General features: G+C 48.0%; 3 protein-coding genes across 3 annotated transcripts; 2 read left to right on the top strand and 1 right to left on the bottom strand.

The window, feature by feature from the left end:
* Positions 1 to 127: 127 nt before the first annotated feature.
* On the top strand, positions 128 to 4,775 carry ABOM_004458 (MRX complex DNA-binding subunit; the record flags this gene model as incomplete). The annotated part of the gene is made up of 7 exons (XM_022531588.1): positions 128 to 309; positions 543 to 649; positions 701 to 728; positions 792 to 882; positions 939 to 2,808; positions 2,937 to 4,711; positions 4,767 to 4,775. The coding sequence occupies 7 exons, from the start codon at positions 128 to 130 to the stop codon at positions 4,773 to 4,775; spliced, it is 4,062 nt and encodes a 1,353-aa protein (XP_022390646.1).
* Positions 4,776 to 9,739: 4,964 nt separating this feature from the next.
* Positions 9,740 to 11,674, top strand: ABOM_004457 (histidine--tRNA ligase; the record flags this gene model as incomplete). Its single annotated transcript, XM_022531587.1, has 3 exons — positions 9,740 to 10,834; positions 10,893 to 11,318; positions 11,387 to 11,674. 3 exons carry the CDS (start codon positions 9,740 to 9,742, stop codon positions 11,672 to 11,674), a joined length of 1,809 nt encoding a protein of 602 aa, XP_022390694.1.
* A 289-nt stretch (positions 11,675 to 11,963) lies between these two features.
* On the bottom strand, positions 11,964 to 13,567 carry ABOM_004456 (putative ubiquinone biosynthesis monooxgenase (Coq6); the record flags this gene model as incomplete). The annotated part of the gene is made up of 2 exons (XM_022531586.1): positions 11,964 to 13,324; positions 13,396 to 13,567. The coding sequence occupies 2 exons, from the start codon at positions 13,565 to 13,567 to the stop codon at positions 11,964 to 11,966; spliced, it is 1,533 nt and encodes a 510-aa protein (XP_022390693.1).
* Positions 13,568 to 14,736: the final 1,169 nt, after the last annotated feature.

Below are 14,736 nucleotides of genomic sequence, written 5' to 3'. Positions count from 1 at the left end.
TCTCTCGGACATGAGGAATGGCCACCGTGGGATCGCAAGATACACGAGCCACTAAGGCTGCGATAGAGCTGTCAATTCCGGTGCTGTATAACGACGCCGGAGGGCCCACTCGCCGCGCCAATGAGATATGGTCCACCGTTCAACAGGACCGGAAGTGCTCGACCAATGCTGGCACTCAGGGGTCCCAGGCACTGATGAGGATTCAATTGGTACAAACCAGCTGAAGCCCTTTGGCCATATGTGCGAGAGCCATCATTTCCTATCGTGGATAAGAGATACAGTACCTGAGCACATGACGGGGCGGCTATCGTCTGTCAAAAGTACTTCCTAAATTCAATTTAATTCCCGACGTTAGTCGGCATCGCCACCACGTGATCTCGCGCCGCTTCCCCGCGTCAGTTCTTAGTGTCCGTGACGCGCAGCATCAAGTGCCGAACGCTGACCTGTTTGTCCGACAACGCTGGTCGTGCAGTATCCCCAGGGCACCTAGGAAGAACGAGGTCATTTGAAAGATAAACGGGGGACTGACCTCATACTTCTAGCTCAACGTCGATTTCCCCACGAGCGGTTGCGCGCCACCCTCAAGATGTGAGTCGGGTGTTGTGGTCCTGTCCCCCGTCTTGCACTGACAAACTAGCAGGTGTAAGTGGTGCGGAGATCGACTGCGGGGCGATGAATCTAATATACTGACCCAAACCAGCGAAGATAGATAAGCTTTCAATTCTGGGGTAAGTATATTTCCCGAAGGATTCTCGTCACCGATCGCTGATTCATTGTTTTCCTTGCTTTAGAGTTCGCTCCTTCGACAACACCCGCAGCGAAACCATCCAGTTCCACACCCCCCTTACGTTGATCGTCGGATACAATGGATCAGGAAAGACAGTACGGAAATATTCAGACCAACTGAAGCAGCAACACTTCCACTAACCGGACCTTAGACGATTATCGAATGTCTCAAGTACGCCACCACTGGCGACCTCCCGCCAAATAGCAAGGGCGGTGCCTTCATCCATGACCCGAAACTATGTGGGGAGAAAGAAGTCTTGGCTCAAGTGAAGCTGTCATTCAAGGGCACATCGGGTGCTAAGATGGTATCTACACGGAGTCTACAACTCACCGTGAAGAAAACCACCCGGCAGCAGAAGACGCTAGAAGGTCAACTGCTGATGATCAAAGATGGTGAAAGGACAGCTATCTCGTCGAGAGTTGCGGAGCTGGATCAGATCATGCCTCAGTACCTTGGGGTCTCCAAAGCCATCTTAGATTCTGTAATTTTCTGCCACCAAGACGAGAGCTTGTGGCCTATGAGTGAACCTTCGGTCCTGAAGAAGAAGTTCGACGAGATCTTTGAAGCGATGAAGTACACAAAGGCTATTGATAATATCAAGGCTCTGAGGAAAAAGCAAAACGAAGAACTTGCCAAATACAAGATCATGGAACAACACGCCAAGGAGGACAAGGAGAAAGCGGACCGAGCAGAAAAGCGATCGATTAAGCTACAAGAAGAGATCGAAGCCTTACGTGATGACACACATCAGCTTTCTCAGGAGATGCGACGTGTCGCCGAGCTAGCCGATAAAGCCTGGCGAGAGTCGGAAAGTTACGCCCAAGTCCTTGGTACTCTGGAAGGAAAGCGTATTGAGGCAAAAAGTATTCAATCAACAATTGACAATTTGAAACGACACCTCGTCGAGCTTGACGATTCGGACGAATGGTTACAGGCAAATCTGGAACAGTTCGAGTCCAAGCAGCTTCAGTATGAACAGCAAGAAGAGGCGCAAAAGGAGAACTACATGGAGATCAAGGAGCAGATAGAGCGGACGCGGCAAAAATTAGGTGTCAAACAAGCAGAATACGGCAAGTTTGAGAATGACAAGGCCAATTTTGAGCGGCAGGTTGAACGGAGACAAAGGATGACCAAAGAAATCGCACGTAGCAACAATATTCGGGGGTTTGACAACATTCTGGACCAGGGTGATGTCGATGAATTCTTGAGGAAGGTCAGAAAGTTACTGAAAGATCAGAACCAGACCCTAGACCGAGTTAAGCGGGAGGCACAAGGCGAACTGCGCGAAGTGCAAACGGCTCTGAACGATATTGCACAGCAAAAGTCGGCATTGCAGGAAACCAAGAATGCTGCTAGGCGTCAGATGGCTGCGAATGACAAGGAATCGACCACCTATCAAGGAAAGCTTAATGAAATCAACGTAGATGAAGGGGTCCAAGCGGCGCTTGAAGCCAACATTGAAGACATTCAGTCGCACCTGAGTCAAGCTAAGGGGCGAGCAAAATCTGCTTCGTGGGACAAAGAGATCCACGACATCAATTCGGAGATCCGAGGCCTTGAAGATGAGAGTTCGCGCTTGAACTCGGAACTCATCGATGCGACTAAACGGGCCGGTGACTTGGCACGATTGGATCATCTAAAGAAGGAATTGAAGGAGCGGGAGCGCAGCCTGGAAACTATGAAGGGCGCTCACGGCGAACGTCTATCTAAACTCGTCAGCCAAGACTGGAAACCTGATACCCTGGAGCAAGAATTCCATAATGTGCTGGAAGAACAATCCAAGCAGGTGTCACGCGCTGAAAACGAACGAGATGGCGTCAGCAGGGAGCTGGAACAAGTGGAATTCAGACTTAAGAGTGCCAAGAAGATTTTAGGGCAACGACAGAAGGCGCTAAAAGAATGCATCGAGGAGATTCGTGAAGCTATCAATGACGAACCCGAGGAATTTCCTGAAGTTCTCAGGCAACGACAAGCACAGCTTGATATTGCAAGAAAAGATGCTGAGCAATATGCTGGAATCGGTGAGTATATGGCAACTTGTCTGGAAACTGTAAAACAGTCGAAGGTGTGTAGACTGTGCCATCGAGGCTTCAAGAATGATGCCGAGCTGCAGACCTTCAGAAACAAATTGGAAAATCTGGTTAAGAAGCTAAACGAGATGCCGATGATGAAGATGTGAAGAACTTAGAAGAGGATCTTGAGGCTGCACGCGCAGCCAGCACTTCTTACGATACATGGTCTCGCCTTCAGCAGACGGAAATCCCGGAGTTGGAAAAGGAAGAGGAACAATACGTATTGCAGCGTGATGAGCTCCTCAATCAGTTGGAGGACCGCGACAAGATTGTCAGCGAAAAAACTGAAAAGAAAAGAGATGTCGAAGCTCTCTCCAAAACTGTTAACACGGTCATCCGATATGATGGTGAATTAAAGTCCATCCGTTCCCAGATACAAGGCCTTTCCTCTAAACAGCAGGATACTACCTCTGCACGCACGCTCGAGGATATTCAAGATGAGATAGCGGCGATTGGTGAAAAGTCCAGGGCTTTGAAGAAGAACCTGTCGAAGCTCACACATGACAAAGAGCAGACACAGTCGGAGATCAATAACCTGGAATTGCAACTAAGAGACGTGAAGAGTAATCTCGACAATGCGAAATTTCAATTAGAAAGAAAGTCGGACCTGCTCACTCGTATTGAAGAATACAAAAATCTCAACAACCAACAACGAGAAACAATCGCAAAAGCTGATAGGGATATTGAGGATTTGACCCCTGAGCTTCTCAAGGTTCAGGCTAAGTACGATGATATTAGCCAGCGGGCCGAGGCACGCGAAAGAGACATGCAACAAACAATCTCTCAGATGTCGGAAAGTGTACATCAGCTGGAGCTGGCAAACGAAGAGATTGATGCATACAATGAACGGGGAGGTCCGACTCAACTGGAACGCAGTAAGCGCGAACTCGAGCAAATCGAGAAGCAGATTGGCCAGCTCGAAGCCGAGCAGGCGGATATCACGAAAGAGATTAATAAGATATCTTCCCAGCTGAAGGATAGCGAGAACACCAAGCGTCAATATGCGGATAATCTCACATATCGTCAAGCAACTAGGGCGCTTGATGAGGTCACACAAGAGATCGAACAGTTAGCAGCCCAGAACGCAGAGGTTGATCGGAGTCGGTTCAAAGACGAATCAGAACGTCGAACCCGCGAGCATAACGCACTGGCTGCAAAGCAAGCCAGCAGGATGGGTGAGATGAAATCTAAAGACGATCAACTGATGCAGCTTCTCGCAGACTGGAACACGGATTACAAAGATGCGGCGCCCAAATACAAGGAAGCACACATCAAGGTGGAGACTACTAAAGCTGCGGTGGATGACTTGGCTCGCTACGGAGGAGCCCTGGATAAAGCCATCATGAAATACCATGGCTTAAAGATGGAGGAGATCAATGCCATTATCGGAGAACTATGGCAGAAGACCTACCGAGGCACGGACGTTGATACTATCCTTATCCGCTCCGATAATGAAAATGCCAAGGGTAACCGGTCTTATAACTACCGAGTCTGTATGGTCAAGCAGGGTGCGGAAATGGATATGCGTGGACGCTGCAGTGCAGGGCAAAAGGTACTCGCAAGTATCATCATTCGCTTGGCTCTCGCAGAGTGCTTTGGTGTCAACTGCGGTCTCATCGCGCTTGACGAGCCGACAACGAATCTTGACCGGGACAATATCCGGTCCTTGGCCGAGTCACTACATGATATCATCCGCACTCGTCAGGCGCAGAGTAATTTCCAGCTCATTGTAATCACGCATGACGAGGAATTCCTGCGGTATATGCAGTGCGGCGACTTTAGCGATTACTACTACCGGGTGTCTCGAAATGAGAAGCAGAAGTCGATCATCGAGAGACAGTCAATCGCAGAGGTAGGCAGCGTTCACCATCGCTTTGGCGACTCTCATGCTAATGGATTGCTTGCAGGTTATGTAATTCGGAATGGACCGATGGGGTGGATTGCGGTGGTGTAACGGCTAAGGCGGGATGGGAACTTCACTTGATTATTTATCGAGGTGCGATGTAGTAACTAGATCATGGAACGTTTATTTACCTATATAACAATTTGAATTTACCAAATTGTTGCCATTTTGGGCCTCGAACGACGCCTTTTTTGGCCGTCATTTGGTAGCATATGACCTTTCCCTCTCACCACAACCTTGTCAGCTATTATTATATATCTAGACTCCCTTGTTCATGGCCCCACTGTGGATATTTCTACTCCTTCTCTATTTTTTGATAAGACTTATCTTCTGCTTTACTGTTGTGTCTGTAACTGCTGTTTTCTGAGAATACTAAGAATAGTCTTACAATACTCGACTATTTCGAAGCCGCGATAACAGTCTTTTATAAAGTGGCTCGGTAAGAAACTCGATAATACTCTAATGCTGGCCTCATCAAGTCAGGAAAACAGGGTATCTGAAAATCTATATATTATAGATATACTGGGGAATCCTTTTATGACTTTATATATATAGAAATGACAATTTTATGGCGTTTTTATTGAGCTATATAGAAAACATTACGTTGAGCCGTAGCCGACCCCTACTGAAAATGGGGGTCGGCGGTGAGATAGGTATATAATATAATATAAATAATATGTATAACTATAGTATAACTAATATCTTATTTTTCCCCCCTATCTTAAACCATCTGTAACTGTGAACAACTTATATTTACTAGTTAAATTGTCTTTTCGAATATTGGCGATTATTTTGGATAGTGATATTAATCCTCTGATCTTATCTGGAATACTATAGATTATTTCTTGATATATCTAGTATAAATGGTCATAGGATATGAAATTCTCTAATTTACTATAATAAATGCGGAGACAAGAAGGATATTACTGTAAATTAGGCCATTTTGACACTCGACAAGTCATACCACATCTGATTATAAACGCTGGACTAAATTGGTTTTTCTCCAAAGGCATCGTGCCCCGTATCATCTGTTTTTTTCATTCATTTTGCAGTCTTGGACACCACCTCTTTCCTCTCTTCCGCTATCTGGAGCCGCACGAATGCTTCAATTCAAATCACAATCGCTCAGAAAAGACCTATTACCAGAACAATAGTGGGAAGGAAAGATATCAATACGACTTGAAACATGATCAATTTATCTTGCGTTCATCCAATCCCCACTTCTTCTTCATCGTATCCGCCGGTACATCGTTTGCTATGTCTTGAACAATTTCCTCCAGAGGCAACCCTTTGATATCGTAATCCACCCCATCAAGCCTTAAAGCATCAACTTGGTGACATCTGCTGCCCTTCTTAGAGATGGGTTTAGCATTACTATTCTTGTCCATGTTCAAGTCCTGGCTGACGAATCTTTGGTTAGCTGATTACCCAAAAATTTGGGGGGTGGGAGGTATGGCCACCTTTTTTTTTTTTTAGTTTGAGAATATAAGAGGATTCAGTTCTGTTTAGGACGGGGGACAGACTGAGGCAAACTTATTTATATGAGCCTCGACTCCCGTGACTTCTACTAGTATAGTCAGATGAGTTTTTGCTTACTTCCCCTTTAGCCCATAAACTTGGCTTGATTTACCCTAAATTTATATATCTCTGACTGAGCGCACCTAACATAAAGAGCAAATTAACAGAAGTTAAAGCCGTGGATAACTCTATAATTATTGCGGAGAGTCCAATGAACCACTACATCGATCTCATATCACATATATAAATTCACCTGTACTACACAAGGCATGAACTATATACAATGACCAAGTCAAACAGTAAAACTTACCCAAACTCAAAAAAGTAAGAATCAAATCGTCAGTCACCAACATGTAGTCCATCAGTATTAGCTATCAACAAGCGTTCACATCCCTAGCGATAACCCCTTTGTCCTGGTCTAATGACCACTTCTGCAACAACTTATGACCCGGCAAGTCCGCTACAAGGTCGTCAACAAGCTCCTCCAGTGGAAGGTGCGAGATGTTGTAGTTATAACCACCGATTGTTAGCGTGTCAACTTTGTGAGGGGTTTGACACAAGGATGTGCTGTTATCTAGGACTTCACCAGCAGTCATCTTCTTCGCATGGTTGGGGCATGCACTGGAAGCACCAATGATCATTGCTGTCTCAAAGGGGACGTTGTGATAGCAGGCGTTGATTATTCCCGTGCTGGAACACCCAAGACAGTCGCCACTCGCGTCGGTCTCAAAGAAAGCCAGAACACCTGGAGGGCCAGCAGATGTTGCTCTAACCCAGTCAAAGTTCGCGCGGCCTGGCGGTGCCATGCAACAATCGAATGCTGGTTTGTTTAAGCAACCGAGAGCCGAGGTACAACATGGATGCTGATTCCCTCTAGGGTTGCTCCAGTACCGAATGCTAAATTGAGCTTGGATGCAGACCGTTATCATCAGAATAATGACAAAGAATCGAGGGGGTTGCATAATTCCTTGGGAGATAGGTAAAGAAATTACTAGATATAGCAGCGATATGTCTGAAGCCTGGGGGATATAAAGAAGTTGCCGTGAGTTGTAGTGTCCCGTCCTGGAAGTGAAGTCTTCTTTATACGTCAATTCAGTTGCTATTTGCACTGCTATTGTAGGTACTTCCTGTTACATTTGATTACAATAAGTCAACATAGAGCAATGCTCATTGGTCAATAATGACTTCACTATGCACCAGCCTCCCAGTTGAAACGCCTAGGGGGAATATCACGGCTTTCTCCTTCTGGTAAATCCGACCAACTGATCTTTTGATCATCTATAACTATACATTAGCTTCTAACGCATCTAAGATGGGGCCATTAGGGGCTGTCTAGCCACAGGGAAGAGGGAGAAATAGTCTCATGGAGAGCCCAAGATGGACTCTTTAAATCTATACTTCTTAGATCAATCCGACCCACACATATTATAATATTTTTAACCTGTGTTGTGTCTTTGTAGCTTGAGCCCAGGATTGCCACGTTTTTCTATGTTAAACATCTTACTTTGTTCTTTTCTCCGGGCTTTAAATGTTCAATGCCATTCTGATTCATTCTGAGGTAGGAGTTAAACCGGATAACACAGATATTGAATCTAGTAAAGGTTCTGCGGCACAGCACATTGCATAACTAAGGATCTTAGGCCTCTTTTTCTCGCCTTCATGTGATGCTTCATGACCAGAATTCCGGCTAGGGTCCTTTTTGGGGACTGGGGCAAGACTTTATTCCCCTATCACTATTTCTAACATTTGTTACATTGGGATACATGTACAGGGAAATATTCCTTCGATATATCATCGTTGGGAACCTCGCCACAGCTAGAGAAATACACGATGTAACATAACTAATATCCCTGTCGTTCATATGATGTAGTTTCAAGCCATGATAGGATACTGTTTTCGCACTATTGGCCGCATGGCCTACTAGCAGGCACTTCTATCCTATAGGATATGTCCACGTTACCAACCCATGAGCATGCCATTTCATACAGCGGGTTACAACTTTTGCACACGGATATCATAATGCTTCTAATCGATGATTCAGAGATACTATGAGATAATATTTTACCTACGCACATCTCGCGAATCCTAGATGTTGTATGATGTGACGATAGCCCATCAAGGCTCAGACCGGGCTCATATCCAGAGCAAATTACTAAAATATGGAGATTGGTTATAAATAGTACAATGACGACGATTGGAAACTGGCATCTCCAGCCGCTCTTGTCAGTACTCACTTTGGTTTACATCGTTCTTCTATTTACTTGTATCCTTCCTTCGGATTCAAGCTCCCCTCAATTCCGATATGTATCTATCTAAGCTCACAGGTGTGGAGACTTCCCAAGCACAGACTGAACAAAGATTAATATCTATAAAACAGCCATTCTAGCTTTCGCAGCCATCGCTGTGCAGGGTGCTGTTCTCAAAGACTTTTGTGAAGACCCGAACGGTAAAGAAGCTCTTTGGTTTTGTCTATGGAGTGTTCAAGATAAATAACCAATGTATCACAGGCAAGAAGTGTCCCGGCGACATAGCTTTTAATGGCCATGTACGCATGCTTCTACGCCCCCGTTGACCAGTGACAATCTCTTACAGTCCATAGTGTACCGCTGGTACTCAGTCTTGCTCTGATGGAGCCTATGTCTGCTCTTGCAACGTTAATAACAAGGTGAGCTGGCCATACTCCTAAGTTTCGCTAAAAGGATGGGACATTCTGATAAGGCGAAGTGCTTCGGGGATGGGCATGCATGTTGCTTTGCTCAAGGGGTGTGTAACTGTCAGTGTTAATTTGACAGAGGTTTAATATCTGGGTGATTCCAGCGAATAATATTCAGGAGGACATGCAACATTCATTTGTATATATATACTTCATTTCTATTCAAAAGTGTTATGGGTACTTATAGGTTTGCTTTGAGCTCCCTCATAACAGAAATAACACAACTTCTGGTCTACAAACATGAAAGTCGTTTCTCTTAGAATGTATATATACATTCTGTACATTTATCTAGACAACCTAAGGGCCACTTGTTTTGACTACATATTGTACCTCAAGGTACTATGCCCAAGTATGTCTCTCAACGCGTACAACGTCAGCTCACAAAACCTGTTCAACAGTTCAAGGTATTTTAGCGTTCCAATTTATCATATGCTCAAGTAGTCACAGGATAAATACTAAATCCAGACAGGGGAGTTGCTGAGAACAGCACCCCTCTGGTAAATGCAAATTGTACTGGAATAAATTGGCGAGAGACCCTCATGCACCATGTGACTTGCCCTGAGTCGGAGCCCTAACTTCCCAATGGAGGACGGCATCGGAGACGGCGAAACATACCCGATCCAGCCATCACGTTCAGAGAAAAACAGAAACCGCCAGGGAAGGGTCCAATCACAGGCTCGGAACCAGAAAGTCGACTTGACTGATGCATTAGGAATTCCTTCGAAAGTTGATTCCAGCCGTCGTGGATGAAGACTACTCTCTCATCCGGCCTTCTGCGCTCAGCACGACGAGCAATTGCCGACCCGGTCGTCGTCACCCTCCGTCGTCGGGCCCTGACAGCGACAGCGGCCGTCCGCCCAACAGCCCTCAAGAATATTATTAGTACTACTAGTAGTATTCACGACCCCACCATCCCCCACTACCGCCACTCTTCCTCGTCTTCCTCCTCCTCCAACCTCAGTTCGTCGCGCCCGGTAGACACGATGGGTAAGGAAAAGATCAACTTCAACCTCAAGACCCCTAAGGGCACCAAGGATTGGTCGGGGTCCGATGCCCTCCTCCGCGATCGCATCTTCACCACCATTGCCGATGTCTTCAAGCGTCACGGCGGCACGGCGCTGGACACCCCCGTCTTCGAGTTGCGCGAGATTCTCGCCGGAAAATATGGCGAGGATTCCAAGCTCATCTACGACCTGCAGGACCAGGGTGGTGAGATCTGCTCCCTCCGCTACGATTTGACCGTTCCCTTTGCCCGTTGGCTCGCCATGAACCCCGACGTGCGCAGCATGAAGCGCTACCACATTGCCAAGGTGTATCGACGGGATCAGCCCGCCGTCAGCAAGGGTCGCATGAGGGAGTTCTACCAGTGTGACTTCGATGTTGCTGGTACCTTTGACCCTATGGTTCCCGATGCCGAGGTCCTGAAGATTGTCACCGAAGTGTTCGAGGAGCTTGGATGGCAGGGTCGTTATAGCATCAAGATCAACCACCGGAAGATCTTGGATGGTGTCTTCGAGGTGTGTGGCGTGCCGGCAGAGAAGATCCGCCCGATTTCTAGCGCGGTGGACAAGCTGGACAAGATGCCCTGGGCCGATGTCCGGAAGGAGATGGTCGAGGAGAAGGGCCTTGACGGCGCCGTTGCGGACAAGATTGAAACATATGTTGTCAAGAAGGGTACACGGGACCTTCTTGAGACTCTGTTGAAGGATGAGGCTCTTCTGGCGAATGCCTCCGCCAAGGCTGGTCTGGAGGATATGGGTCTGCTTATGGACTACTTGGAGGCTTTCGGAGTCCTCGACCGTATCTCGTTCGATATGAGTCTTGCTCGTGGATTGGATTATGTTCGTTTCTCTTTCTCTAATATCTATCCTGGTCACACTTTTACTAATCGGTTGGCAGTACACCGGTGTCATCTACGAAGTTGTCACCGAAGGCTCCGCACCAGCCGTTTCATCCTCTGCTCCCGAGGCGGAGAAACCGCAGAAGTCATCCAAGAAGAGCAAGTCCAAGGGCGGCAATGCCGATGACGATGACAGATCAAATGACCCCACTCTGGGAGTGGGAAGTGTTGCCGCTGGTGGCCGCTACGACAACTTGGTGGGCATGTTCTTGCCCAAGGCCCAGATCCCCTGTGTTGGTGTCTCATTCGGTGTCGACCGTATCTTCTCCATCACCAAGGCCCGCCTTGAGCGTGAGCAGAGCGCCGAGGCCCTGCGCAGCAGCGAAGTCGACGCTTTCGTCATGGCTTTCGGCGGCAAGGGCTTTAACGGTATGCTGAAGGAGCGCATGAACGTTTGCCAGACCCTGTGGAACGCTGGTGTCAAGGTAAGCCCCGGCTCTCCATTGGGCTTCCTGAGTCTTTCAAACAAAGTGCAGACTAACCCTGAAAATAGGCCGAGTTCTCTTACAAGCTTAAGCCCAAGCTCCCACAGCAGTTCAAGGCCGCCGAACAAGGCGGTGTCCCCTTCGCCGTCATTTTGGGTGAGGACGAACTCGCCCAAGGCAAAGTCCGCATCAAGGAGATGGGTCTCGAGGAAGGCCACCCTGAGAAGGAAGGTGTGCTGGTGGATCTCGCTAATCTCCCCGCCGAGGTAAAGGCCCGTGTGGCGAGGAGGCAGGATCAAGCGTCCGCTGTAACGCAACAGCTCGAGGGCCTCAGCGTTGGTGCTCCGACAAACTAGATTTACAAAACAAGAGGATGAAAAAAAGGAAATGTCAATACCCGATTTGGATTACATGTTTACTCCTTGTTTTGGAGCTCGTAATATACAAAGTAGAATGTCTTTCGGAGTCTTTCCAGAGTTTTTCCACTCATAATAATGTACATATTGCAGGTTTGACCTCGTACGATAGATTCTATACAAGGCCATATTTGAGATATACGTGATACACGGGGGAGGGAGACGAACGACTAAAAGGGAGTAAGTAGTAAAGATACAGTGAGGGCCTAGTACGACCTGAACCACCCAATCAACCTTCGGCATTCTTCATCAAGAGTCCCTTCACAAAAGGCAACCGATCAATGATCTCCAAACCCAGACTGCGACCCCATGCAACAGGCCCCTGGCCCGGGACATTGTAAAGCTTGTGCAACATATCACAGACACCCCCGATCTTAGCATTAACAGCCCATCGTTCGGCGGTGTATCTCTCTAGAGAAAGAATATCACCGATATCCATTCCATGGTCGACTGCGTATTCGATCGTCTTGGAGAGGGACGCCACATCGCCCATTCCGAGGTTGAGACCTTGTCCAGCGAGCGGGTGGATCACATGGGCGGCATCGCCGACCAGAGCCACGCGCGGTGAGATGTAAGTTGATGCATGGCGGAAGCGCAGAGGGAAAGAGGCTACACTGCCCTCCTGCACGCCGTTGACCATGGGCGGGACGTGGGAGGCTTGCGGGGTATGTTGCAAACGCCAAGTCAGTTCACTCTCGTGTGAATCCTCGTAGTCCGATGCCGAGGTCGCTGGGCACTCCATGCGCATCATGTACTTGAGGTCGGTCATGGGGAGACGGAATGCAGCGTTCACCATGGCGATGAACGCTTTCAGGGAAAGAGACTTGAGATAGGCGGCGTTTTCAACCGTAGTGGACCACACTAGTGTTGCGTGGTTATTGGGGAGTGGTAGCAAAGCAACCGGGCCTCCGAGGGAGGGCAGGAAGCGCTGGTAGGCGGTTCTCGTGCCGATAGGGAATGCGACCTGATCCGGATCGGCAAGAGAAAGAGTCGCGACGACGCCGTGGCGGTTGTAGTCCCAGCCCTCGGTTGCGATGTCAGCGAACCGGCGGACAGGGCTGTTGATACCGTCCGCACCGACTAGTAGTCTTGCGGCGATCCGAGTCGGGGGTTGTGATTGTGCTGCGCCGGTTGGAGCGAGGGAGAGAACCGGCCAGGCTGATAGGTCCGGTCCGTCCGGGTGGTCCGTACCGTTTTCGATAGATGAGACGGTTGTGTTCGAGAAGATTGAGACATTCTCGTCCCCAGATGCCGCGATGCGCGACAAAAGTCCGCGGACGAGATTGGCGTTTTCCGTCATTGTCGCGACTGTGGGGAGATTTTCGAACGGGGAGGTATCCGCGGACCAGTCGAAAGTTATGCGCGAATCTGTTTCGCCGTCCCATACTTGCATCTCCTGGTATTCTTGGGCTCGGTCGGTGTCAAGGTGTTCCCAGGCACCGATTTTCTGCAGGAACGACACGGACGAGGGCGTTAGGCTGCTGACTCTGTTTGAGAATTGCTGTGAATCGAGGTTCCAGGCGCGAGCTTTTTGGAGGTCCTGGGTCTCGACGAGGGCTACCCTGAGCTTTGACGTTAAGGGAGAGGCACCTATAGATATGCATTAGTCTTCCACTCGCGGATCTGAGTGAATCGGAAAGAGTTCGTAAAGAATGCCTTACGCAAAGCTGCTAGTAACCCTAGGCCTGCTGGACCACCTCCGACACACACCACATCGTAGACATCGGGGGCTTGGTCCGGCTTGGACCCAAATCTTCTACGGCCCACAAAGCGGCCAGACCGACAGGAGGGGCAAACATAAGGTCGGAGTGCCGACCGAGTAATTGGCCGCATGATGGGCATGCGTCTGGGTTCAGGGAAACAACTAAGATGGATCTTCGGAGAAGGCAGTCGGCGATATGGGGTGATGAATCGATGATATGCAAACCACGCAAACAGAAATCGTTCTACAGATGGCACATCTCTACGGAGTAATGCGCAGGGCTAACCCTCTACTGCGTTAAAGATTAGTATCCATACCCAATTAGGGTATACAGCATCCTAAGACCCTATAAGGCATAAATCTACAACTAATAGCACATACGAGCTCATCTACGGGGGTGGGCTCGTAACATAGTGGGATGATCTAGGGTTCAGCGGCTTTTCGGTGTTACCGCCTGCCTGAAGCAAACATTCTGTCTGCCCTGACTAGGCGGTATATGGACGAATCTTATGGCATATCAAATCAGCTCTCGGGTTCAAATTCTATGAAGAGAGCATATGGAGACGTTTATGTTGGCTTAGCAGCCAGTATGGGAAGTCACAATATCCGGTGTGGACATAGCTGGACAATTGATCGTACCTCTCATCTCCTGAATCCAGATAGATGGAACCGAGTGATGATACGTCTGCCAAGTCAAACAAGTGCAACTATTGCAATTTCAGACACAATGCGTACATAGGCTTTAGTGTCGCTTTATAGATCCGTTAGTGTCGGGACTGAGTTTTGGTTCCGATCACACCACAGATGTCAGCTACCCAACAATGAGCATGCATGCCCACGGCCGCTTTATGCTTTGTAGAATGAGCTCATTGCTGTGAACCGGTCCTATTCAAGCTTTTGACAACTTCTTAGTTTTATCGGTGTTGGTCGCCTTTCTCTAGGGTGATTTTGTAAAAATCCCAGGGCCATGGTTGGTGGATATTGCTGGCATATAAGTCTGCTGCAGTTCATCAATGAAGATGGGTATCTAGCGGCGTCCTACGCTTCAGAGCCTTCTTAAGATTCGGTTGTATTTTGATCGACAAATTGGCTTGACAATTCAGTGTTATCTATCAATCATGTCACAGAGTCAGCTGTGATAGAATTGGGCCATGACATTCATGTGGGTAGCCCTATGGAGTACAACGTAAATCTAAGGCGTGATTGGAGGTAACTTTCGCTCAACCCTAAACAACTACATCCACTAAGATTTCCATGGGTGACATTGACTCTCATGGGAATTCATTGTCCCATGGTGACT

The sequence above is a fragment of the Aspergillus bombycis genome, assembly GCF_001792695.1.
Source record: "Aspergillus bombycis strain NRRL26010 chromosome Unknown contig00027, whole genome shotgun sequence".
Taxonomy (NCBI): domain Eukaryota; kingdom Fungi; phylum Ascomycota; class Eurotiomycetes; order Eurotiales; family Aspergillaceae; genus Aspergillus; species Aspergillus bombycis.
This window is presented reverse-complemented; position numbering and strand designations above follow the sequence as displayed.